At 35.6% G+C, this 24590-nt stretch overlaps 2 protein-coding genes across 2 annotated transcripts; both read left to right on the top strand.

The window, feature by feature from the left end:
• Positions 1-12243: 12243 nt before the first annotated feature.
• Positions 12244-13901, top strand: LOC127791852 (lysM domain receptor-like kinase 3). Its single transcript, XM_052321988.1, has 2 exons — positions 12244-13099; positions 13784-13901. The coding sequence occupies exons 1-2, from the start codon at positions 12457-12459 to the stop codon at positions 13786-13788; spliced, it is 648 nt and encodes a 215-aa protein (XP_052177948.1). The 5' UTR covers positions 12244-12456; the 3' UTR covers positions 13789-13901.
• Positions 13902-14000: 99 nt separating this feature from the next.
• On the top strand, positions 14001-23755 carry LOC127791853 (lysM domain receptor-like kinase 3). Its single transcript, XM_052321990.1, has 12 exons — positions 14001-14966; positions 15931-15964; positions 16082-16086; positions 16213-16383; positions 17049-17227; positions 18428-18517; positions 20400-20493; positions 20580-20731; positions 20816-20907; positions 22816-22954; positions 23085-23183; positions 23318-23755. Exons 1-12 carry the CDS (start codon positions 14354-14356, stop codon positions 23480-23482), a joined length of 1833 nt encoding a protein of 610 aa, XP_052177950.1. The 5' UTR covers positions 14001-14353; the 3' UTR covers positions 23483-23755.
• The last annotated feature ends 835 nt before the right edge of the window (positions 23756-24590 follow it).

The following is a 24590-nucleotide window of genomic DNA, read 5'->3' as shown; positions in this document are numbered from 1 at the left end:
ACTCGAAGCCCGCGTCTGCCGGCGAGCCGAACGACGAATGGAAGACTTGTTGCTTCCCTGCGGAGGGGGCTGAGACGTGCCGCCGGGCGGCGAGAGTGGCCGGAGAAAGGAATAGGAGAGAGATAACAAAGAGGAAGAGGTGAAAGCGACTCATATTTGGAGAATTAATTCGGACTTATTCGGAGAGAGAGAGAGAGAGAGAAAGAGAGAGAGATATAGAGAATGAAAGGCGAGGTGGTGGCATTATTATATATATGGACGTGGCTGGCCCATGGCCTCTGTTGTGAAATAACTCGGATGTGTGTACTGGCTTGGAGTACTTACAGCCGTAGAAGTCGGCGTGATGATGCCGGGCGGTGATGTCTGCGCCGTCCGATTGGATCGGACGGTGATGTATTTGTGCTGCGCACTGTTGGATCCCCCCGAGTCAACCACGGGATCATAAGGTGGAATGAAGGGTTTGGTGGGTGGGGATGGAGGTTACGCTTCATTAGGGGTAGAGACCCCAGGGATTGGGAACCAAAATGTCCATAGTAGGGTTATGTTATGCAATTTACGAATTTAATTTTAAAATTATATGCATAGACGAAAAGTCAAAGTTTGACTATTTTTTAGTATTTATTAAACGAAAGGATGGTTTGACTGATTTTTATATATATTGTACTGTATATTTTGATTCAGAAATATACTTAATTTGAGAAAGTATTATTTATTTTGGCATAAAATAGTATAAATATAAGAGACATGACATAACTATATCCTAAAAAGATTTTTATAGAGAAAAACGAACAATCTATTAAATATAAAATAAATAATAAATTACATCCCTATCCTCACATCGATCCCTCAAGAGTGTTGGTACCCGAGCTGAGAGAGATATTGTTGTAGACCCCACATGTATTTTTATCAAATTTCATTATTTTTTAAACTCCCCAAACACGCTCTTATGAAAACAAGGGAGGGTTACACGGGTGTGAATACATGGAAGGACGAAGATGCCCTCGGGGTGTTGAACTAGGAGGACAAGATTTGACCTTATAACAGGGGTGGGTTGAAAATGGAGGAGGTGTCGGGGGTTCGGAACGGGAGGGCATTTTGGTCCGAGAAAAGTCAAAGTTGTATGCCGACGCACTCGATTGGGGTGGGAGAAAGTAGAAGGCTTAATTGAATGAATTATTGTAACCATAAAGAAATGGATAAATTAATTAAGCACGAGAGGTAAGGTGGACGGGGCATTCGTCAACCCGTATTAAAAAGTGTACATCTGGCCCGTAAGAGCGGAGAAAACAGCTTCGGTTCTGGACTTTTGGGGTACCCTCTTCTTCCGTGCAATCTTTTCCTAGATCCCGTTGGCAGCTGGTCAACCGGGTTATCATGTGCCTTTAAGTTAATCTTAAATTAAAAAAATTAAGAATTGAAAATAAAATGTTCACACTCATACTAAAATTATTAGATATAAACATTGTCAGTCTCACGTCTCATTTCTAATAAGTAATTATTTAAATATAATTACTTTTGTAAGTTTTGTATTTTCTAAATGTGTAATTTGTGACTTAAATTAGGATTTGTTAGCATGATTTAAAGGAAAGGTTAACTTAAATTTATAGAACTCTTTGAGGTAAGCATAGATGATTTACCACAAGTATTCAATAATTTGGGTATTTGTAAAATTATGAGTTTAAATTTGTCTTTCTTACGGGATTGAGCAATTACTTATGTTTATTTAAAGGGTTAATCCCTCGGATTTTAATCCATAACCTATTCGTTCACCCAATACACTAGAATAGGCGAATCATAAATTTTTTAGAGTTGGAGATAAATCCTCCTTAAAATTCACTATTTTTTGATAAAAAATATATGAGGCTATTTTCTTCATATTTTAATTTTTAGTTTTGAATTTTGAATTCATTTTCAGTTTTGTATTTTGAGTGTCTGTTTTGAGATTGCTAAAACGAGTTTTTTTTTTTTTCTGTAGCGTTTTTCGCATTTTAAAAATTTTAAACATGTTTGTGATGAAAATAATCAAAATAATTTTTTATTATTTTGAGTTTTATTTATAATTTTTTTTTTTACTTTCGAAATTAGGTTTTTGAAAATATGAAAATAAATATGTTTTTATTATTTTAAAAATTCAAAAGTTGAAGAGGACGTGAAAACAACAAAGAAAACATGCTTAAAGTGTTTCATTTTTAATCTCCATTCGTATTTTAGAAGGATAAAAGTTCAAAAAATATAATAAATTCCTCAAAACCAAATAAATTTTAACAAAAAATAATATTTAATATTTTCTGCATCAATTAAAATGTGACAATAAAGTATTAAAAAACGATCAATTAAATGGTAGATAAATTTAAAAACTCAACAAAATTCCCAAAGCATTATCCATATTGGGATCCAATTCAAGGACCTTCACAATCTACATCTTGTCAACCTCTCTGCCCAAGAGACAGAGAGAATGAATGATCACACGTATCTAAATTTGGAAAAGCAAACCCCCATCCTTCCTTGCTTCCAGATCGCAAGAAATCAAAGAGACAAAAGTGGCTTTACAAAATTTTCCGGGAAAGTAGAACATAGAAGGCGAGAAAATGTTTTCTATCTGAGTGAAAGGGGAGGGGGAATGGTCAACGGTCACCACTATGATTTGGATTTTGGTGTACGACACCATTGGCATACACATATGGGTTTGAATTGAATGGCCATTTTTCTAATCCAATTGTAACAAAAATTTGTGGGTCTTATTGGCTCTGCCCTTTGTGCCGCCCTATACGTTCATATGTGCTAATCATACTGCCGCCAACTCCCGCAAAAAGGGTTTGTATTATTGCTCAAAAGTCACAACATTTATGCAATGAACCATATATTAGACATAATTACGTATTAGTTTGATGTGATTTGTCCAAATCTAGATTTGGAAATGACTAAAACACCGGAGTACAGTTAATGTATAATTATGTCTCCTATAAAATATTATTCACACTTTGGGTTAAATACTCATGAATGTGAAAATATGACTTGGGCACTTTTGGAAAATAAAAGGGGGGCTTATAACTATAAGGAAAAGCTTACTAAAATTTCACTAGTCTTGATCATATGAACGGCTAGGAATATATATGAATGGATATTTCATCTTAATCTCTCTTTCATACATTTAATTTGAAGGGTACTTCACTTTCAAGTGAAAGCATAAATTGGCCAACTGTGCCATTAATAATGAAGATTAGAATATATTGATGCCAAATGATCTCAAAACAGTTTGCCAATTAGGTAACAATAACAATGCCCTGAAAGTTGTCTTAGATCTTAATATTACACATTAAAATATTAATGGGTTAGTACATTTCAAGGTATGTGTCACAATCATATGGGGTTTTGCCGGCAATGTAATATAATCCAATGGACATCATTGATTTTAAGCCCATAGATGGGGCATGCAGTACCCATTAATGTCACTTTGTACCATACCCTAAATCAAGTTGGCACTTGTCATTTCTTCAAAATTTAATCATCATCTTCACTATACTAGAATACCCTCATTTATTTATGTTTTTATTAGTTGTACCAAGAATTAATCTGTATAATTATATTTAATTTCATGAAAATTGAGTTGGTTACCAAATTGGTCTACAATTGGTCACCCCGGTGGTTACAAAAAGTTACAATAATTTTCTCTATGACTAGAGATTGAATCTCTCTAAATGGGAGTTAACATGTAAATTATAATCAAAGGATGATGAATGAATGAATGAATGAATGAAGGGGGAGAAAGAATTGGGCCACCTGACATGCAATGTAATGTAAGGTGGGGCACCAGCAATCTCCCTGCCAAGATCCTAACATCAAAGCTTTGACATTCCTTCCACTGATGTAACCCACCAAACCAACATTTGCTCTTCCACTTCTGCTCCATCCTCTCCGGGTTGGGTTGTGCAGTAGATGAGACAACTCCCTAGCCTCCTCAATGGATCGCCAAACCAACGCCAGTCTTCATCGCTTTTCGCACCTGTTCGATGTCTTCTGTGCAGGGCTGGTCCTGAAAATTTGGGATTCTAAATAAGTTTATAAATCAAAATTTTATTAGGGTCTTAGATTTTTAAGACTTTAAATCAAATATGATATTAACGGTTGATATAAATAATTTCTAAATTTAAAAAAATTAATTAAAAATTTTAAAGATCTAATAACTAAAGCATTAATTTTTTTTATAAAATTTTGATACAAAAATTATGTTTAAAAAATATTAAAATATAAAAAATTTCACCAAAGTATTAATTTTCCTTACAAAATTTGTGAGATTTATATTTATTGTTTAAAAACATTAAAATGTAAAACAATTCAAACGTGTTGATGGAGTGAATTGAACCAGTGACCTAAGAAATTTTTTATTTATAACTCACCACTTTATCAACTAAACTCAAATAAAATTGATGTAAATTATGTATTTTAATACATATTTATTATATATTTAAAGTATATATTCAAAATCTGAACTAAATTTGTTAAGGTCCTTCTATGGTTAGAGGGCCCTAGGCGACCAGGGCAGTCGCCTACCCTCGGGGTCTGCCCTGCCTGTAAGGTGTGTATGGTCTATGAATGGTAAGTACTATTAAGGCTCCATTTGTTTGTATGGAAGGGAAAATAATTTATTCAAAAAATAGTTTTTTGAAATGTATTTTTGGTTATTTGGCTATGACTTAAAAATGCTGCTGGAAAATATTTTTTAGTGTTTGTTGGCACTTTAGAAAAACACAATATTTTTGTTTTTTTATCATCAAATTTATGACATAAAAATAAAAAATTATAATAAACACATAATAGTAATAAAGATTACAGAAAAAGAGAGAGAAAGTGCCGAACAAGGGGCAAACAATGATGAGGACGAGGACGACAATAGCAATAGTGATACAGGTAGACAGGACGAAAGCGATGATGACCTAGGTGGAGAAGGGGATACAAAGAGGATGATCTGGATATATGAGGACATAAATGACTATGTAGAGAGCCAAATTTGGCCATAGACAATAACACCACTAGCAATTTAAGTAGAACTTGACGGACACATGTGGAGAAGGATGAAGACAACGACGACGAATTTAGTCGAAGATGAAGTTAATAGATAAGGACAACAACGACATAGAGGACTCAATAAACATTGATAACACATGAAGAGTCGAAGGACACAGGCAATGACATAGTTGGAGTTGACAAACGACAGTAGTGACAACACTGATGAAGCTTAACGAAGGTGCATAAATTGTCGTGACATCTATAAAAGAGAAGACGTTGGATTATGTTTATGGAAAGTGAACTCTTGATTTTGATGGAGGAATTCACTTTCTCATTTTTCTTGTATAATATATATATAGGAAATCACTTTTCATTGATCAAAAAGTGATTTTCTTTGATCTTGAGTTGGGATTTAAGTTTTAATAATTGTGGTACTATGTGACGATTATTGGGTGTGGCATCAATTCTATCATTAAGATATGAAACGCATCTTTTACCCTTTATTGGGTGTGGGGGTGGTTATTTAGTATTAGGCTACTCAAGTGTGATGTTGAACACAGGCTAATGGCATGTCACCTTGAAACAACGCCCTGTGGGGCTTATTTATTGTTGTAACTTAAATGATTTTGCTCATCCACATGCCCTTTGCATCTAGAACTCCTCTCTCCCTCTCAATTTTCTTTTCTGTATTACATCAAGCCAAAGGGGACAATTATGATATCTCTTTGTTTTAGATTTGAATAATTTTCTTCTTTCATCATAGTTTTTTATAATTAAATAATGAGGAAAGTTGGGGTTCTTGGGAATTTTTTTTTAATGATTGGTTTAAAATTTTTAAAGTATTATTGACAGACTCTTCTATATAAAATGAGGTTTAATCAATCCTTACTCCATCCATAAATTTATGAGACAGATTTAAAACGTTATTATAAATCATTTCTAATAAATTACTAATAATAATATTTTTTTAATATCTCCGCCTCTATTTAAATACATATACTATGTTGCATGAAAACGCCTAATTGGAGCCGTTTCTCCATTTTCAAAATGTTTTTTATTCTTATTTCAAACCCTATTTATGTTTATTTTTTTAAAAAAATATCCCTTTCCACGTTTCCGTTTCTTATCGAAAATGTTTCCGTTTCTATTTTCATGCAACATGTATAGTATATAACGACTTTCGTTATTATAAACTAGACACTCAAACTTGAGATAATTTTAGCATTAAAACCCTATTAGCATTGTCCTATTAAAGTGATTTACCTTGGGGCGAATGCAAGATGGAAGGTTGGGAGGATAAAAATTTTACCATCAGAACAATTATGCCTTAAATAGTATCTTAATGTGCCTAGATGTAAAATCTCTTTAAGTTTATAGAATTTTGACTTTTGGGTGGCAATAAAAATAGTAATATTTTTCATTTTATTATATATTAAAATGGGTTTTTAAAAAATCTTGGAGACCAATAATGGCAAAACGAATATTTTAATATTTAAAGCTTATACTAATTTTTTTTTCAAAAATATACGGGCTACTAATAGTAAATTTTGTTAAGATTTTATTTTCAATATATACTAAAAAAATTCAAAAAATCTAAATGCAGTAACATAGCTCCGCCTGTTGTTTATTTAAGTAGTTTTTGTTAACTAAGATATAGATCGAATAAAATAAGATATAGAAAGCATTTTAATTTTGTCATTTTTAATATATTTGTTAAATTTATCTAACGATCATTGAAAAATAAATTATGTGATTTCTTATCTGATATTTTTCAAATATGTTTATCTCTCACCCCCTCTAAATAAACATATCTTAAAACTCATAGATAAGAAAAAATTATACATATATCCTCCAATGCAATTCAAAAAATTTAACAAACAGTTTGATAAAAATCTTGTAATGTTTTCTAATTTTATCTTGATTATTTTATATTTTAGTCTAGAAAATATTTTAACCTTATCTTAATATAACTTTATCTTACTTATTTTACCAAAGGCTCCTAAAAAGTTAAATGTAGTGATCGAGTATAATGGTCATTAACAAAGACTTTTAATGCAATATTAATTTTTATCCCTAAGTAATATGATTGGTCGATAATATGTGAATTCTTAGTGTTAATATTGTGATTCAAAATAGATTGATATGTTATATGTTATTTGATTAATTCATGTATGTAACATATGGCACATGGTATTATATTTTGATATTAAATATATTAACAAAGTATATATCAATTTTATCATATGTTGTTATTTGGGTTATATATAAAGAAGTTAGATTGGGTCATTGGTGTTTGCAACCCAACAAGCTCAAGCCCAAGCCCAAGCTTATTGTGTCAAACCCATTTATCCCATTCATATCCTTGGCCCCCATATATATGGATGAGATTGGAGAAATCAGTTGAAGACACTTCTCTCGCACACCCAACGCACGAATAGAAGCCCTAATCGGGCAAGAAGAAAAGCAGTGCACGCTAAGAGCTAGATTAGAGGAAGGCGCTCGACGATCAGAACAGATGAAGACCACAAGGCATTTTCGATCTCATCTCACGGTAAATGTGTATCACTTGGGGTGTTTCTTTGTGGGAGAGATTGAAGGTAAAGTGTTGGGATTGTTCCGGGATTTTGAGCGTTGTACTCTGTATAGTTTTCTTGATTTTGGTTTGGTTTCTGATTTATGAGTTATCATGAAGATCTTATGCGTATATTGTTGTAAATCCCTTTATTATATATTACTAGTGGATTGATTAAGGGCAAAACCCTTACCGTGAGTAAGATCTTTTGATCTGAACACGTACATGCGATGTTCTTTAATTATATTTCCGTTGTATTATGTATGTTGCGTTCATTTTCATTTTGTTCGAATTTTTTAGATCGTTGGTATTTGTAGCATCCCAAAAAATTTGGAGACAAGTAAATAATTAATTTGGGTGTTTGAGGATATTTTTGAATATTTGGAGATTTTTAAGAAAATACTTATTTATGATATTTTGAAAAAATAGGAAATTAAGGTGATTAATTAAATTAATTAAAAATATTTATGAAAATAATAAAATAACATATAACAACAACAACAATAATAATAATAATAATAAAAAAATATTTAATCAAATTAAATTAGTTAATTAATTAATATATATATATATATATTTGTAAGTGTGTATGCATGGCGTGGCCCATCCTTGGCCATTTCAATTTGTGGCTTAAAAACCACTTAAGTTGATATATATCAGGGGAGGTTTGGGCAACAAGCATGGGGGGCCTTTAAAGGCCTTAAACGAGAACGCTTTGGGGTCATTTTGCAGGCAAAACAGAGAGGAAAAGAGGGAGAGAAAGAGAGAAATTGATGGAGAAGAGCAGCAAGCGCACGGCGGCTAAAAATGGACGGAAAAGTGAGAAAAATTAAGGGATTTTGAAGATTAATCAATGTTTAAAATATCCAAGTAAGTGGGTAAAATTAATATAAGTGTTATATGTTGAAATCATGGATTTTATACGGTTATATTTAATTAATTTAAGTCGCGATTCTATTAAACGCAGCAAAACGTTTTAATTCGCATCAGGAGCACAAGAGAGGCTGAAAGCAGTTGATTCCAAGCAAGCTCCTAACCCTCTTCTCGCGTTATTTATTTTCCGTGAAAGTCTTCGAGGTTTCTTATACTCTAAACCCTTCCTCACCTTGACTCGGTTCCACGCATCAATAACAATAATTCGCGTGGTAACCACTTAATGACTTTTATTTTATTAATGGATTTATTGTTAATAGAATGAGCTAAGCAATGGCGTCATGGTGTCTTTCTTTTCAACCGTCACGGAGTTTCGTATCGTTCCGCTTTCTTTGAGAATGATGCCGTACCCATTGGGCTAGGTTATTAGAAAAGTTATTTATTGTTTAACGAGGTTTTATTAATAATTTATTATGTATGTTGAGATGGCTTTATGTGAATGAAAAGTAATGAGAATGGTATTGCGATGTTATGCGGTTATGTACATGAAAGGTTATGAGTTATGGAGAAATATTATGTAAAGTTAAGCTGGGAAGATATAAAGTTAATAGTGTCAGTAAATGTGTCTAAGGGTATGGGTACAAAGCCACTGACTGTCGACCGTGGGTCGTGGCAGTTGATGGCTGGATGTATAGGCGTCAGTCATCGGTTGTTACGATAAGCGCTAGACAGCTAGAAGAGCTAGTACTCCAGATTCCCACATTGATTTTGTGCATTTCATGATGTGTGTGCTACAAGGGGCTGGGTTGCATTCACGTGGGGACATGCTTTGTGTGTGATGGGATGTATGAGCATTTGCATGACACGGTTGGTCTAAGAGCCAATTTGGGTAGCCTATGTGAGCATATGCATTTAAAGCATGCTGCATGTGTGTATTCCTATGTGAGGCATAATAGGGCCTGATGCTTGGTTTATGGGGGCCTTGTCATCACGTTTATGCTACAAAGGTTATTGCATTTCTTATGTGTTGCATTACATGATTTTATTGTTACTGTTATTTTGGACGGGAGTACCATGCCAGGTGTCGGGAGTACCAACTCATGTGAGCTTCGGCTCGGCTTAGATATTAGCTCGGGGTTGGCCCGAGGGAAGACCAAGATCGCAGAAGTATATGATTATGTGATGTATAACATGAAGAACACATGAGAATATGATGGGTATTAGGAAAAGTATGTAACGAGTATCAGGAAAAGGCAAATGTTGAATGTCAGGAAAAGTCGACCATGTTAGGAAAAGGTTGGTCTAAGATAATGATGAAATGGTAGCTTATGTTAGGTTGCAACAGGTTTGTATGCGGAACCTAGGTGCCAATGTGTGACTTATGTGGGCCCTTGGTCCCTTATGTGCAGTTAATTTTATGCTATGCATGTAGAAGTAAGGTACGTATGGATCATGACATGGCGTGATTGCATTGGCATGAATTGCATGGGGTGTTATGGGAAGAGTCCTACCCTAAACCCTCAGCCTTCCTTCCATGAGCTTGCTGAGTCTCGCGACTCATGTTTATTTTACATCATTCCAGGTCAGCATATCTTGAGATCGCAGGTGTGTTCAACGGGGTTTGGGTCCAGGTCGTCGTGTCATGGTAGCAAGTGCAGAGCTCTCCCAAATCTAGATCCTGGGTGTCGCTGTGCGTATGTTAAGATTAATGTTTGCGTTTTGAGATTGTTGTATGTTATGTAAGTTCAGGTGGGCCCAAGTGATGAATGGTTTTGTAAAAATGATTATGAGATGTGAAATGATAAAAAGAATATGATTTTAATAAGAATTTTATATGAGTTGCAGTTGTGTATTGTTTAGTATCATTTTAGTAATGACCCTCTCACGAATCCCCTTAATACACGAAGATTTTGGAAGGCCGACCGTTATAGTATTACCGTGATTATTTGGTCATATGATTTATTTCACAAGAAATTTCTCAACACTTAAAAGAATATACATATTCAAATAAGAACGTACAAACTTTTTAGCTATCGATAATGACGCGAATATGTCGAATCACTCATTCCAAAATTCACTATGGTGTGACATTGTTCCTCATCTATGATTCCATCTATATAAAGCCAAATTTTCTATATTAAAGTTTCTATGATATTTGCTGTGCTGCCCACTAAGCGACATCGTGCCCAATTATTAGTTGCATAACATATAAACTATGTTTATTTCAATGTTTAGATGGGCGCAAGTTTTATAATAAAAGAAGGCGGCAGGTGATACTCTCTCTCTTCTTTTTTTTTATCCCTATTTTACTTACACTCCCATTTAGTGTAAATAGGGAAAACGAAAATACATTTATAAATATAATTATTAATTTTATACTCATTTATTTTAAAAATAAAGGAGTAAAATTGTAACTTTATTTTTTTTAATCATTTCACTCTATTCAATTTTTTATCTAAATAAAGTAAAATTATATTACGGTTCGTTATTCCCAAGCAAGAGAAAGGTTATAAACCTTATTTTCTATTATATTATATATCATTTTATTTCAACCTCATCTCGTTCTCAAACATAACATTAGGGGTGTTGATTGGAATTCCTAAGATTTCCAAACTAGAGACCGAAGTTTTAAGAATTTAAATTGAAATTTGAAAGTTAAAAGGGTCTATACTAACAAAAGAATTGTAATATGTAAATTAGGGTATGCACAATTAAGATCACCACATTCATCAAAAATTAGAATTGCAAAAGTTAAAATTAAAATAATATTTTAATATATTTTGAGTTTTAAAAATGTAATAACTCACTTTATGAGTTAAAACACAAATGATAATTCGAAATTTGAATAGAATAATGCTCGAAGTCATAACGGTGTCATTAATCATGTGAGGCCTCCTAATTGAAGAAGGGTAAAGAGATAATGTGTTATTGTCTTCTCTACCTATTATTTTCATGTGTCATTGTCTCTTATACCTATCATTCCTTCAATAAAGAATCTCCAACTCCTAACATTACTCATTTGAATATATAAATAACATATATAATATATTTCAAACGTTTTTTTTAATCAAACCCAAGATCTGGACATAGTCGTGAGACGACCCACTGGGGCGGGTATAAATTGAACCGATCAAAAAACGCACAAATTCCTTTTGGTCACATGCCGATCCACAACAAAGAACTACCATGGGAGCAACTTTCGAGTAACTGCTCTAACACTGTTCTGATCAAACACCACAAAGCATTTCTTCAAGAACAATGCTTCTTGTACATCGAGGGTTACACCTTAGACTAAACCTAGGCACACAAATGACCAAAATGCCCTCATAAAATTGTAAATTTGCTTCTCATTCCCTTGATTGCTTATTCTCTCATCTCTCTCTTTCTCTTTCTTTTCACGGTTGCCTACTACAATTGTCTATCAGTACCTTCACCTCGCTGCCTTGCGTTGTCTCGCACTAACTATTATATTGCCTTGCCTTTTCTCGTGCAGATCGTCGTGAATCCTCCTCCTTCACAATGGGGGCGCGAGACAAGGCCAGGGAACGGTCAATGCAAAGCGAGGCAACACAACGAACGGTGTGAGGCAAGGTTGGAGGTGAAGATGGCAAGAGAAAGGCACCGATCAATGATTGCAGCAGGCAGTTATGAGAAGAAGGGGAGAAAGAGGAATCAGTCAATGGCAGAAAAGTAAATTTATAATTTTTGTGGGAGTGTTTTGATTATTTGTGGGCCTAAATATAGCCTAAGGTATAGGCCTCAGTCTACCAGTAGCATGGTGATTTCTTCATTTTTCTATTTCCCTGCTAAACTCCAAACTGCCGCGCAATCAATCAGAAAATTTAATTTATCATTTTCTCACCAGCCAATCACTCGAAACTTTCAAGGATTGTACTGAGTCAACGGTCCAAAACTCGCCCATCTTCATTGCACCCTCAAAGTCAAAACTTCAATTCAAGTTGTTCAGCCCCTGTTTCAGGCGAATTCTAGGGTTTCATGTAACTATGTTACGGTTACGGTTACGGTTACGGTTACGGTTAGGGTTAGGGTTAGGGTTTTTGGCGGTCGTTTCAGTTTGCGTTGTGACAGTGGAATCCAGGTGTTCCGGAGGCTGTGATTTGGCCCTGGGCTCGTACTACGTCTGGGGTGATTCGAACCTCAGCTTCATCGGCGAGGTGATGGCCGTGCGGGTCGCTGAAATCGTCAGCTACAACCCCGACGAGATTCCCAACCAAGATTACGTTCAGACGGATGTGAGGATCAACATCCCGTTCCGCTGCGACTGCATCAACAACGAGTTCTTGGGCCGCGTGTTTCGCTACTCCGTCCGCTCCGGCGACACGTATGAGAGGATCGCGACATTGTACTACTCCAACCTGACCACGGCGGCGTGGGTGCAGAAGTTCAATAGCTACGGTGCGAGTTCGATTCCGGACAATGCGACAGTCAACGTGACGGTGAATTGCTCGTGCGGAGATAGCACCGTGTCGGAGAATTATGGGTTGTTCATCACGTACCCGCTCCGGACGGGCGACACTTTGGAATCGGTTGCTTCGGCGGCTAATTTGTCTACAGATTTGGTAAGGAGCTACAACCGAAATGCGAATTTCAGTGCGGGGAGTGGCCTGGTATACATCCCGGGCAAAGGTGAGTCTGTATTCCTGAAAATTGAATAATTTAATTAGACGGGAAACACGACTGATCTTAAAGCTGTGTACTGCAATTTAAGGGCTTAATATTTGCAATTTTACTATGGATTAGAGCTTCAGTGACAATTCATTTGGATGAATAGTTGATTGTGGTCCAATTTAGTATGAAAATTGAGTCTAAATGTTACGGATTAGCAATAGTGTTGGTATTGTCCTAAATGGTAGCTTTCCACAAAAGAATATGCAGTCTTTTACTTGGAGGGAGGGAGGGAGGGCTGTTAATCTTGAGAATTCCAAATTAGACCAACTTCTTTGGGTGTTGTTCCTACGTTTTTGAAACGTTTTTATTTTTAAAATACTAAAAAAAGTTTGAAGACCACTTTTATAATTTTAAAATTTTTTTATAGTCAAATTGATCGATATTAAGAAAATATCGATTATATAAAAAAAAAATTCGTATCTAATTTAAAAAAAATTTAGAATTTGTTTTTAAAATTTATTTAAATATATTATGAAATTTGTATTTATTTTTAGATTAAAAAATTATTTTTTATAATTATTTATATTAAAAATTATATTTATTTTATTTACACATTTTTTTCGAATTTGGTTTTTTATTTTTTTTAAATGATGTTTTCTTATTTTTATTTTATTTCGTATATATTTTTTAATTTTATTTTAGTGTAACTAGTGGGAGATGACCCACTGTGGCGGAGTGCGATTTTGTTCACCCCTTTTAACGGATTGACCATCACCCTCAGTACTTTAAGAATAAAAAATAACGAAACGATAGTCAAATATTATCTTTCATGCAACTATTATTTTGTTATTTTTTATCCTCAACGTACTGGGGATGATGGTGTCCCGTTCAAAAGGGGTGAACAAAATCGCACTCCCTGTGGCGGGTATAAATTGAACCGGTCAAAAAGCGCGTGAATGCCCTTTCGTCAGACGCCGGTCCACAGCAAAGAACTACCATGGCGGCAACTTTCGGTTAGCTGCTCCAACACTGCTCTAATCAGACGCCACAAAGCATGTCTTCAATTTTCTATTTCCCAACTAAACTCCAAACTGCCGAACAATCAATCAGAAATTTTAATTTATCATTTTCTCACCAACCAATCACCCGAAACTTTCAAAGATTGTGCTGAGTCAACGGTCCAAAACTCGACCATCTCCATTCCCATCCTCAAAACTCCATTTCAAGTTGTTCAGCCCCTGTTTCAGGCGAATTCTGGGGTTTCATGTAACTATGTTACGGTTAGGGTTAGGGCTTTTGGCGGTCGTTTCGGTTTGCGTTGTGACAGTGGAATCCAGGTGTTCCAGAGGCTGTGATTTGGCCCTGGCCTCGTACTACGTCTGGGATGGTTCGAACGTCAGCTTCATCGGTGAGGTGATGAACGCCACGTTCGCTGAAATCGCCAGCTACAACCCCAAGGATGTTCCCAACCAAAATTACGTTCAGGCGGGTGTGAGGATCAACGTCCCGTTCCGCTGCGACTGCATCAACAACGAGTTCTTGGGCCGCATGGTTAGCTACTCCGTCCGCTCCGGCGACACGTATGAGAGGATCGCGACGTTGTACTACTCCAACCTGACCACGGCGGCGTGGGTGCAGAAGTTCAATAGCTACGGTGCGAGTTCGATTCCGGATAATGCGAGACTCAACGTGACGGTGAACTGTTCGTGCGGAAATAGCACGGTGTCGGAGGATTATGGGTTGTTCATCACGTACCCGCTCCGGACGGGCGAGACTTTGGAGTCGGTTGCTTCGGCGGCTAATTTGTCTACAGATTTGGTAAGGAGCTACAACCGAAATGCGAATTCCAGTGCGGGGAGTGGTCTGGTATACATCCCGGGCAAAGGTGAGTCTTAGCTTTTGGTTAGCCAGCAGTATTCTGAAAATTGAAGAATTCATACGGGAAACACGACTGATCTTAAAGCTTTGTATTGCAATTTAAGGACTTAATATTTGCAATTTTACTATGGATTAGCGTTTCAGTGACAATTCATTTGGATCAATAGTTGATTGTAGTCCAATTTAGTATGAAAATTGAGTCTAAATGTTACGGATTAGCAATAGTGTTGGTATTGTCCTAAATAGTAGCTTTCCACAAAAGAATATGCAGTCTGTTACTTGGAGGGCTGTTAAACAATTTGTCATACACTAGCTTGGTCATGAAACTGAGAACTGAAGAATAGGATTGTACTGTTGTGCTGTGAGCTTCCTTTTCCTTTTTATCTTTTGAATGCAGAGCGTTTTTAGGTTGTCTACCTTGTTTTCTGGAGCTTTTTGTATGTTATTTATGGTTTCCATTGCAGAATGTGGAATACGTCTTGGGTTCCAATACATTGGGAGGAGGGCTTTAGGTACTTTAGGTAGGGGAGCCGTGAGTCTACTCTAGGGGGCCAGGTTAGGAAACTTGATAACAATTTTTACCTTTTGTTCTTCCCTCCACAATACACTGCCATGACTGGATAAGTAATCAAGACCTTATCTTTTAATTAGTATCAATTCTCTGCTGTTGTAATTTTTTGCTGATTTTAGTTCTCACTCATACGAGCATGACAATACAGTTTTTTTTTGTGTGTGTGTGTGTGTGTGTTTGGGCAGGGGGGAGGTCCCCTCTTTGGCTCCTGAGCCTCCTTCATAAGGCCGTTTCTTTTCTGCATATTTGCTTATAAGCTTGACAAGTCCTTGTAGAGAATATGAATGAATAAATTTCTTGTTCTTAGATGCACCACAAGAATAAATACATCATCATGACATGCTTTTTTTTTTCTCCATAAAACTTTGTCTTACCATGGATGTTCCAATTCTTTTTGCAGATAAAAATGGAAATTATCCTTCCCTGAAATCTAGGTAACTTCTTTTTGACCTTGATGTATCAACATACTGAATTGAGGTTACTTCTTCCCATTTTTGTGGTATTTTATGAATCTCCATTCTCTAATATCTGTATCATTTCCTCTCCTGCAGCACAGGTGTTTGGCCTTCTTTGCTATTGGCTCAGTGTTGAGTATTAATTTCGCTACTCAAACTCAAACGCAAGATGATAGATATGAAAATTTGCACCTTCAAGCTTATTGTTTTTCCATCCATATAAGCAGGATTATCAGGTGGAGTCATAGCCGGTATATCCATAGCAGGAGTTGCAGGAGCATTGATATTGGCAGTTTGTATATACTTTGGAATTTACAAGAAGAAGAAAGGGGAGGACAAATTATTGCCATCTGCAACTGAAGATCATTTGCTTCAAGGTGCAGGAGGTACTTCTCCCTGTTTCCTTTCTTTATTTCCCTTACATCCATGCTTGAAATGGTGATCCAGGATATTCTCCATGGATATTGCCCTTGAAACTCATTTTATTTCTTGGACAAGGCTGAGGTCCAATTTCAAGAAACTGGGAAACCATATTCACACTTATTACCTTCTGGAAATTTAAAGATTACGTGGTTTCTTATTAAGCTTCTTTTAACATAATAGAGATTCACTTTAAATAGAAAACTAAAAATAAAAGTAGGAAGTTGCTTTTTTGTCAACCAAAAAGAATGCAATGATATTTGATCTAATGGAATTTGGTTGGCCTAAGTTTTTAAGGAGAATCTTCAAATTTCATGTATGTGGAAAGTCATTGCTGCTGTTTAAAACTGTTTTTTCCTCTATTATAACATCAGATTTTAATTGGTATACCTGTTTATTTTATTAGTCTGATGCTTGGATGTTAGTTGGGGTCACTGAATCATTTACGTGAGAGGACAATGCCTTTTGATTTCCTAAATGATTTTCCTCTGACATTCTTACATATCTTGGAGCATTTTCCTGATGGGTTTTCATATTTACTCCAAATCTTGTGTGCTAAAGAGAGACTGAACCAAGTAACCGTGACTCTGATATATCTTTCCCATGCTTGTGATTCTGGCTCCTGGAAATGCTTTGGACAAAGCTACAGACTCCACAGGCATTCCTCCTGGTGCTTCTCCAGGCATTACAGGCTTAACAGTGGACAAATCTTTGGAGTTTTCCTATGAAGAGCTTTCATTGGCAACTGATAACTTCAATATTGCGAATAAGATTGGTCAAGGTGGCTTTGGCTCTGTTTACTATGCTGAGCTACGAGGCGAGGTTTGTAACTGTTATTCCTATCATTTAGAATGATAGAAGGGTCCTGATTGAAAATGGCATGCTTTTCTGTGGTTGACTTAGGTAGCTTTGTTTCTTGACTGGTTTCTTACACATAATTAAGCAATTAACATGTTTGTAACTTTGCTGTGTGAGTTTGAACATCATTATACTTTACGTACTTGAAGTAGTAATATTGGAGCTGAAGATAAACATACCATGCAATACTCATGGAGGAACATAGAGTGGAGATTTCTACATGATTTTTGCCTTTTGAATCTGCACATATTAACACAACATCCTTATCTGTAATTCCAGACATTAAGGACTTTGGAATTACCTGGTGTATATTGTGTGAAGGCCGTTTAGATTTTATGGACTTTAGATGCATGCACAAAGTGAATTAGGATTCTGAAGTCAACCTTAGAATGTTGAGATGAGATTTTGAACATAGCTGGGGCCTCAAAGCAATATGAGGATGGAATAATGAGTTCAAATGAGCCATTTTATTCGAGATTGGCTTGTTAATAGCTCACTTGACGTAGCTCTTAATGTGGATGAGCCCTAATGTGATTGTACCATGAAGCCTGTTAAACTATTGAGCTCAGCTACACTCAATGCCAGTAAGATGTATATATATTAACTGGGAGATTATATCAATGACAAGATACTTGAGCTTATTGAAAACTGAAACTGGCTTAATGCTCACTTGAGATCTTTTGCAATGAAATAAGCATATATGTTATGCTTGGAGGATTTTGGGCTACAAGTTGACAGCCAATGCTCAGCTTATTTGCAGTCTTAAATCTAGTGGGAGACTTAAAAAGAAAAAAAAAAACAAAAACAAACAAAGATGACAACTACAACAACAAGAGGATGGATGAGTCTGTTAGCAATTTTGCTTTAATTTGGTTAGAAGTGCACCAGGTGGCAGGAACTGTTAATATTGATGTACCAGACCTTGGTCCTGGTGTTGTCCAATAGTTCTCTGTTAGCATATCTCGTTTTGCTACTGGATTTTGTTTGCCTTCTATTATGACTATAACTTTACGTGTTCATAGTGAGCTCTGAATGTGTTACTAGTTTTTGCTAAGATATGGATGTCACGTGCAAGTCTATGCTCTTCAATAATGTTGTATTAACTTCTGATGCTAAAATTTCAATTTTGTCTTTCCTAATTCTTCCTGAGGAATTTTTTTGCAGAAAGCTGCAATCAAGAAAATGGATATGCAAGCTTCAAAAGAATTCCTTGCTGAATTGAAGGTTTTAACACATGTTCACCACCTAAACTTGGTAATATTCTGAGTTTCTGGCAAATCATTGTTTCTTTGTAGGTGGCGTGTCTATTCTTTGCATTGGCATGTACCACCAGAAGTTAATAGTCTTATTGATTAATAGTTTCACTAGTCTCCATTATCTTATCAAAGAACTCAACTTTTCTTTTGAAGTGTTGTATCATTCATCCTTTTGCAATGACAATCTCGAAACTATCTTGTCTTTTGTTTTATCATGGATACCCTTGGTTTGAGTGAGACAAGCTTTGGTAGCAACAATAAGGCCGCTCTTTTGTGATTGAGAGGTCACGGGTTTGAGTTGTGGAAACAGTCTCTCTACAAAGCAAGGGTAAGGCTGTGTATAAAAACAACCTTCTCCTCATGTAGTAAGGATGCCCTTACCTTGTTTTAAGCAAGGTGTTACTCTCTCTTAGTCAAAAACCAACCATCAGCAAATCATGTCTAGGCCATAGTTTGACCAAGTTGTTCTTATATATTAGTCAAAAATCAATGTAATTATGAAAAAAAAAAAGTCAACTGAACTGATATGACTATTATTTGACTTATATGATGCTGGGTAGTATAAAGGATATATTATTCATCTTTCTAACAGTTTAAGCTTTTAGATGCATTGCCATATACCACTAGAAGGTAATAGGTTTAACTAATAGTTTCATGAGGTTGTCCATTACCCTATATAAAATGTTCAAAACAATTCATTTTTTAAGTGTTCCTGTGTTATTCATCCTTTTTCGCTGACAATAATCCCCTGAAAACTATCATGTCTATTAATTTATCTTGACTACTTTGGTTGAGCTAGGTGTTACCATCTATTTGTCAAAAACCTACCTTCAAAGAATCATATCAATACCTTAGTTTGTGTGAGTTGATCTTATATGTCACTTGAAAACCAATGGTCTTATCAAAAAACAAAAAGAAAATTCAGAAAACCTATGTGAATATGTAATTTGACTTACATGATGTTGAGAGTATAAGAATAGTATAAAAGATAAATTGGCTCCTCACTTTAATAGTGTTTTTAGATGAGATGGTAATCAATAATTATATCATGGCATTACCACTGCTAAAGATTGTAAGTTTGATTCTCACTGCAAATCTAATATTTAAACAGTCGTGCATGTTTGGCCCAATTGTGAAGGAAAGTGTGGCCACCTGAGAGGGAGTTATTTAAGAGTATAAATAAAAATACAAAGACAAAAAGTACTCCTCAACATAATAACTTTAGTTTTTAGATGAGATAGTGTCAATAATTTACCATATGGCAATACAAATTTTTATATGGAGGTGAATTTGATGGAAAAGATTTCTCTTAAGAGGCATATCATCACACTTGATAAAAATTGTGGTTTATGCACTTTTAGTTAGTTTGATGTGTGGACTGATATGACTTTCAAAAGCTAGAGTAATAAAAATTAAATAAGGCTTAAATTCATGCAGCTAACCCTACATAATGGGATTAATATAAAGGTTTAGTCCTAGTATCTATGGTAAGGCCGTTCTTTTGTGACTGGAAGGTCATGAGGTTGAATTATGGAAATGGCCTCTTTGTGAGCACAGTAAGGCTACATACAAAGATGACCCTTGCAAAGCAAGGAGTCTCTTATGCACTGGGGGTGTCCTTTTTATAGTCTTCTAATATAAATGACTGAAAATATTATTCAGATTAAGATGTAAACTTCCTGCAATGCTATAGTAGGAGATAAGTATTTAAAATGTGTACCATATGGCTTTTTAAGTTGGTATGGTTTCATATTACAAATATATTGCTGTTACAAATGTTTGAGGGTTCAGCTGTTTATTGTCTATTATTCATTGGTTGTTGAATGTGAAGATTTATTTTTTATTAAGCATCACAATTAACTAATGGGTGTCAAATGCAGGTGCGCTTGATAGGATATTGTGTAGAGGGATCTCTTTGCCTAGTCTATGAGTATATTGAGAATGGTAATTTAAGCCAACATTTACGTGGATCAGGTGAGATAACACGTGCATGCAAAGAATTTATCTGGTGGTAGTGCTCTACTAGTACAATGGTAATGATAACATTTACTTGTTTCCAGGGAGGGAAGCCCTGCCTTGGTCAACCAGGGTGCAAATTGCACTTGATTCAGCCAGAGGGCTTGAATATATACATGAGCATACTGTTCCTGTCTATATCCATCGTGATATTAAACCAGCGAATATACTGATAGACAAAAACTTTCATGGGAAGGTTGATACCCTTTTCTATGAAGTCTATTGCCTCGTGGATCATGCCAAATTTTGCTATCACTTTGTATTAATATTTCTCTTGCAGGTTGCAGATTTTGGTTTGACAAAACTGACTGATATTGGGAGTACATCCCTGCCTACACGTCTAGTGGGTACATTTGGATACATGTCACCTGAGTAAGATGGATTCTTTTCTCTCTTTTTTTTTAAGGAAAATCAATATCAGCTTCTAGCTACATATTGGGGGTGTTTTGTGGAAGTGTACTGTAATGGACTGAGTAAATTTGATGATGGCACAATCTGATTTTATTTCCCGCAACCCATCCCTGAGAGAGCCTGGAGTTTTCTTGCATCGTTCAATTAACAGTAGTGTCTAATTTTAAACACATGGCTCCTAGGGATGATTGGGCTTGTACTAGAACCTGATAAGGAAATTACAAACAGCATCTGGGAAGTTGATATTGAAAAATGTTTCCATGTACTGTTTCTGTCACAGCTCTTATTTCACATTGGTAGTCTGTTGGGGAGGTCTTGAATATATTATTTGGTTCCACGAACTCAATAGCTAGTATTTCTGGGTGAAAACCTGTGGTCTACAGTATTTCAGAATCTTTTGGCTGAAATACCTCAGGATAGATAAATGGCCTATTTTTAATTATTGTACCACCTTTAGTTGTGACTTGAAATTTAATGTAGGTCTGGGAGGAAAGACTGGCCAATGTGATTCACAGCCAGTCCATATAATAACACTAACTACACACCTAGCTTTATCCCACTAGTTGGGGATTCAAAGCCAGTATAAATAAAGGAAATGGTTCAATAGAGTGAAAATAATTTGCAGGGATAAAATTAAGGTCTGAGTAAATAAAGACTAGGGACCAAAGAGGGGAAAAGTTCCAAAAGACATGATTTCCCTAGTCCAATTTCTTTCTTTCTTTTTATGTTCCATGGGTATAAGCTCATTAAACAATATTTCTTGCTCCACAGTGTAAGCTGATTAAACAATCTTAGAATTGGTGCCCTAAAGTTGCCAAATCTTATTAACTCAGGCAGCTTATGTGCAACGGTCTCCCAATGTGACTACGTAAAGGGTTTAGCATGATGACGGTTTGTGTTTATGGAGTAATCTCAGCTTTATATTAACTCTTGTTCCATGTGGTGGTAGCATTAAAAATCTATTACTGCAATCTTCCATACAAGCCATTTTATTTCCAATCTAGGGTCAATTTAAACATTAAGCTTTATCTGAGGTAATACCTCTCCTTCCTATCTCAACCAATGTTATGTTTAGTTATCCTGTTGGGTCTAAGATCCTGAAAGCATATCCCATCTCACCTATGTTGCTAGTGATTCTGGCTTCACTAGACCGCTAGTTTTTCTCTCCCTAGTTGGATGACACATTTTTGGTCCTGAATCTCATTCAATGAATCATTGCTTTCATCAAAGGGCAAAAGCCTCTGTATCTGTCAGCAGCGGCTAAAATTTATGCAGTCTCCTGGTGTGACATTGTAATGTGTTTTGTATGGTAATATAGCTTCTTCTTTTCAATTGGGATTCATTTTTTAGGTAGGGTTTTATTTTTTTTACCATTCAGCTTTATATAGCGTAATACCTCTCTTTTCTTTCTTGACTAAATGTTATATTTAGTTATCCTCTTGGCTCCAAGTTCCTGAAATCATATCCTTCCTTGCTTATTCTGCCGGTGATCCGGGTTTCACACTACCACTATTTATTTCTGGGTCTCTAGCTAGATGACAATTTCTTTTCCCTCAGTCTCATTGAATGGACCATTCCTTTCATCAATAGCAAAAGCCTCTATACCCATCAGCAAATGCCAAAACTCTCGGGTCCTCCATCCCCCCTCCCCCAAAAAAAAATATATATATATATATATATATACAGTAAATTTAATTTGCAAGGGCAATGAATTTCATCATTATTTGACATGCTAAAGGTTGCATGCATAACAGTAATAGATGCTCCCAAAAAGGTGTTGCACAAGAAGTTGATAAAATGCAAGTCTAGCTTTTGGCTTTACTTTTCTCCAAAAGAACATGGATCACTTCCTGCTGTGCTTGTTTGCAGATATGCGCAGTATGGTGATGTTTCTCCTAAACTTGATGTCTATGCTTTTGGGGTCGTCCTCTATGAACTTATTTCAGCCAAGGAAGCCATAGTCAAGCCAACTGATTCTATGGCTGACTCAAAGGGCCTCGTTGGTTTGGTAAGTTTAGTTCATCCATGTATTTTTGCTTAAGCTCTCATGATTCCCGAAGCATCATTTGGTGCCAGCTGTAAAATGCTCCAATATACGCCAATGAGCTGACTGTAACCGTGCCTCTGATGCTTTACAGTTTGAGGAAGTTCTTAGTCAGCCTGATCCAATAGAAGACCTGACCAAGCTGATTGACCCTAGGCTTGGCGATGGCTACCCCCTCGATTCAGTTCTGAAGGTGATCCATTCCCTCTTCCACACCCCTCCCTCTTTTTGGTGTTGCTTCTTCTTTTGGCTTTGGTAAAACCATATCGCATTCTTTGTAGCTTTGCATTTATCCTTACGAAACTTTGTTGGTAATTTTGGCCGCAGATGGCTCAGCTTGCTAAAGCTTGCACGCAGGAGAACCCTCAAATACGGCCCAGCATGAGATCTATTGTGGTGGCCCTGATGACCCTTTCATCCTCGACAGACCTTTGGGATGTCGACTCCTTCTATAAGAACCAAGCTCTAGTCAATCTAATGTCTGGGAGGTAGGTAGTACCACTCGGGGAGTGGCCCAAATACGGGCCTTTGTGCACTCATGAGCAGAGAAGCATGTGAATAATCCCCAGATTTAGCTGTTGAAGATTTCAGAGATACATTTGTTTTGTAAATGTGCGAATTTTGCTTGTATATATTCCTTTTGTTACACAAAAATGCATGCAAGAAAACCATCACGTGTCATGTTTTTATGTTCAAAAAAGCTATTATTACTGGGCTTATAGTTTTAATGAGCAATCTGCAATTCTTACGTGTGGTTTGGTTGAACTTCTTTAGTACCACATGGTTACGTACTTGCTTGCTGCAGGGAGAGTTATCATTTTTTTTTTTTTGGGTTCTTAACAACGCCATTTGGACCATTTGCGCCTTTCATTATCATTATAGTTATATGGTTTGCATGTTTTTCTTAGATTTAGCAAATGTACAAGGTGTATCCGTGTGATGGGGCGAAATTGTTCCTATCTCATTCCTATCTTCAAAAGGTGTTTATGAGTTTAAGAATTTGAAGTGTTAACTTATATGAATTTCATTTTGCTTTATGATTTAAGTCAGTTTTGAGTTTGAATTTTATATTTAATCATGATTGAGTTGGTTTTAAATCTAATTTTTATATTTAATGATGATTAATTTGAGTCAATAATTCAAATTTCTTCGGTTCAAAGTGTTCCTCTTATATAATATATATAATTTTTAGGGATAAAGGTCACAAAAGTAGATTGATGGCCCATGATAATAGCAATTAGGCCCTGACATTTACTTAGGAACAAAAATTAATTTGAATAACATAGGTTTATCTTGTTTAAACCATCTAGATAACGTTTGTTAAAATAGTAAGATAAGTTTGTGTCAAGATAAGGTTAAAATGATTTTCAAATCAATATATAAGATGGTTGGTAGGAAGTATTTCAAGATTTTTATTAAATTATTTATTAAATTTTTTATAATGCACTTGTAGACATATGCATAATTTTTTTCTTATTTATAAGATTCACGATATATTTATCTAAAATGGTGAAATAAACATATTTAAAAATATTAAATAAAAATTCATGTGACTTTTTTTTTAAAATATTATCAAATAAATTTAACAAATACACTAGAA

The sequence above is a fragment of the Diospyros lotus genome, chromosome 15 (genome assembly GCF_014633365.1).
Source record: "Diospyros lotus cultivar Yz01 chromosome 15, ASM1463336v1, whole genome shotgun sequence".
Taxonomy (NCBI): Eukaryota; Viridiplantae; Streptophyta; class Magnoliopsida; order Ericales; family Ebenaceae; genus Diospyros; species Diospyros lotus.
This window is presented reverse-complemented; position numbering and strand designations above follow the sequence as displayed.